Source organism: Hippocampus guttulatus, chromosome 6 (genome assembly GCF_054856545.1).
Source record: "Hippocampus guttulatus isolate MCC_2025c chromosome 6, RoL_Hgut_1.0, whole genome shotgun sequence".
Taxonomy (NCBI): domain Eukaryota; kingdom Metazoa; phylum Chordata; class Actinopteri; order Syngnathiformes; family Syngnathidae; genus Hippocampus; species Hippocampus guttulatus.
The window spans coordinates 13280507-13283923 of record NC_141266.1 but is presented as its reverse complement, the minus strand read 5'-3'; the positions used below and the strand labels follow the sequence as shown (position 1 = coordinate 13283923).

At 43.4% G+C, this 3417-nt stretch overlaps 1 protein-coding gene across 1 annotated transcript; it reads left to right on the top strand.

Annotated features, from left to right (window-relative positions):
- Positions 1 to 201: 201 nt before the first annotated feature.
- On the top strand, positions 202 to 2224 carry twist1b (twist family bHLH transcription factor 1b). Its single transcript, XM_086113581.1, has 2 exons — positions 202 to 880; positions 1714 to 2224. The coding sequence occupies exon 1, from the start codon at positions 336 to 338 to the stop codon at positions 852 to 854; it is 519 nt and encodes a 172-aa protein (XP_085969707.1). The 5' UTR covers positions 202 to 335; the 3' UTR covers positions 855 to 880; positions 1714 to 2224.
- The last annotated feature ends 1193 nt before the right edge of the window (positions 2225 to 3417 follow it).

Below are 3417 nucleotides of genomic sequence, written 5' to 3'. Positions count from 1 at the left end.
AGCGGTGGTAGTGGCGAACGTTTTTTTTCTGCGATGATGTAATGACAGCACCGTTATCTGTGTTTCTTTTGTCACAAGAGGGACCACCCTTCTCGTGACGTCACTCTCCCTCTCGTCCAATCGCGTGCCTCCCCAAAAAGTTTTCAGCCTATAAGATGAGGCCAACTTTCTCAATTGTCAGAAAAGACTTGTCCTCCCGGAGGCCCATCTATGGCAACTTCGGCGTCTTAAAACTGCACAGACCCCCAGGTGGACTAAACCGAGGACTTGATGACAGGGAGGTAATATTTGGACTCTTTTAGAGGGGGCGCGCTCTTTCCGTGCGGCGAGTGGAGATGTCCGAGGAAAATTTGGGGGAAGAGTCGAGCAGCTCCCCGGTCTCCCCTGTGGACAGCCTGAGCAACAGCGAGGGGGAGGCGGACACGCAGCCCAAAAGAAGCGCGAGGAAGCGGAGGCCGAGCAGGAAACACGCAGCCGACGACTCGGACAGCCCGATTCCGACGGGGGGCAAACGGGGCAAGAAGTCGAACAGCAGCGGCAGTCCGCAGTCGCTCGAGGAGCTCCAAAGCCAGCGAGTCATGGCCAACGTGCGGGAGCGACAGAGGACTCAGTCGCTCAACGAGGCGTTCGCGGCCCTGCGCAAGATCATCCCCACGCTGCCCTCGGACAAGCTGAGCAAAATACAGACGCTCAAACTGGCCGCCAGGTACATCGACTTCCTGTGCCAGGTGCTGCAGAGTGACGAGCTGGACGCCAAGATGTCCAGCTGCAGCTACGTGGCCCACGAAAGGCTCAGCTACGCCTTCTCCGTATGGAGGATGGAGGGCGCCTGGTCCATGTCCACATCTCACTAGCACCCGGACGGCTCGAGCCCAACATGGTAGGTTTCGAAGTAAATAGTCAACGATGTTGTTTCCCAGCTAAAATGCACGCATGTTATTTTCTTGGCAAAAGTGCATGATGGAGATTGTCAAATGTTAGTTTTTGTTCCGGAGAAAAGCCTATTTTTCTGTGCTAAATTACGTTATGCGTCTTCTTAAACACAATTATGTCCAGCTAAAATACATGCATGCTTTTTTCTTGACTATAATGCATACGGTCTTGTTATTCTTTTAAATGACAATCTTCACATTGAAATCGCTAAAAGTATGTTTATTTGTTTTTATTTGCTGTGATGCATCATGCATATTGTCAAATAGTTTTTTTCACGTCTAATATGCATGATGCAAATTGACAACGTATTCCCAATATGATATAGGAAACTCAGACGAAATGCATGACGCAAATTGTGTTTGTTTCCCAGCTAAAGCATGCACACCCCAAATTTACAATTATAGTGCGCCCCCTCCCGCCCCCACACCCAAATACTTTAAGTGCTAAACTACATGGTGCATATTGTCAATTATTTCTTAAACTAAAATGTCAAGTATGGGTTTTTTTTTTCAATACAATGTATTACAAAGTCCTCTAACATGGGGTTGCACGAAGTAAAATGTAAATTCTTATTTTTGGATTACAATGCACATGCCAATGCTCCAACTTGTTTTCTCATTAAAATGCATGATGCAAATTGTTAACTGGATTTTTTTGTCCTTAAAATCCATGACTCAATGTGTCACATGCAAACTAAACAGCGCTATAAACTGATTGCAGTGACAGCCAATACAAACACCTTAAAAACTAATCATTGTATGTGCGTTTGACCCTGCACAGGTGACTGCTGATTCTAAACTTCTCACATTCTGATGGGACATATCTGGAGTCCAATGCTGGATACATGGGATCACTATTTAAAGCATAGACCACGGAGGTGCTGCAGGAGATTTCTTTTGTGTGTTTGTTTTTGCAGCCCCCTCACACCCTCTACTCTGATGACGGTGTATTTACATGTTGTTGACGACGAATGTTGAATATATCACGGCTGATGCCTGTTAAGAAGAGTTGCTTTTACTAAACGTATTGGGACTGATTTCTGCCACGGTGCAGCAAGGCAATGTAACTTGTATGTGGCGGCGGCGAGTGTGTGTACGTGTGTGTGCGTGTTTGTGTGTGTGTGCGTGTGTGTAGTTCTCTACTGGTGGTGTAGCCCACATTATAAGGCTGTTTTTGTGGATCAAACCTGTGCAAAAAAATATTTTCCAGAAAGCATTTATTTATTTATTGGTATTACATTTAGGAATACATCCTGTGTCTGAAATATAAATACATTCCTATTTTTATTATCACTTTTGTAAATGTATATTTTTTTTGCAATAAAGAAAACGAGAACAGTTTTGCCTTCTTTCGTTCTAATTAGAGATTGTTTTTCAGGGTATTAAGATGACAAGCGAGAAACCACTCAGCATTATGACAAATGCAAATTGGTTAACATGCCTTTAAAATGTTTTAAAATAAATACATGTAATTGCAAGTTAAACCGAAAACGTGTGAAGTAATGGCAAAATAACCTGTTTTAAAATACATAGGCCAAGTCGTAATTTATACGACACCTGTGTTTATTGCTTCTATGCGTTTACGTGTAAATTCAACTAATGTCCGCCACACACTCTCCATAAATAAGGCTGGAGGAGTCGTGTCAACCTGCAAGTGTATTTATATTTTAGGTATGTATGCATTAGTATTATTATTTTTCATCTTGTTGGAAACAACCGGTGTTACGTAAATGTGTCTGGGAAACTATGTCCTGCATACCGAATGCGTTTTATTGACGTGCCACTATTCTAAATAATCTCTACTGCCTGAACAGTACGTGGCTGCACATAAACTCATATTTTTTTTTAAACTACAATACAGTAATAATTGACTTGAATAAACCAATATGATCAAATGCAACTTCCGGCGTCGTGATCCGTGCTGTCATTGCTTTGTGAAACGTTTAGGTGACGTGGGAAAGTTTTCTCGCTTTCCAAAGAGAAAGCCATGACCGTTTGAAGGTGTGTAATTGGCCTTTGAGGCATGTATGGAATTCCCAGATGTCTATGAAATTTAAGGAGGCCCTGAAGGTAGCGTGGACGAAGGGGCCACTCTCACTGTTTGCGTGGGCGGGAGGGGGTGGAGGTGCTTCCACAACCCCACAAACATCTACAGGCCCTTGAATGACTTGGTGAATTTTACGTTTACCTATCATCTCATAATCCCATTACAAAGAACGCATCACACTATTCTTGGAGTTGAAAAAACGCAAAATTAAAAACACGTTCATCTCCGGATGAAACAACCTTCAATATGTTTCCCCTTTTCATAGTGCACTTGCCAATTGAGGCACACTGAATGAAACCTATTTAGAACAGATGTTAGCATTTTTTTTTTCGGGAAGGAAAAAAGTCACGTGAAATGAGCAGATGTTCAGAGTGTGGTGCAGAGGCTCACACAGTTCATAGCATCGCAGTCCACGGACAGAGAGAACCCGCACGACAC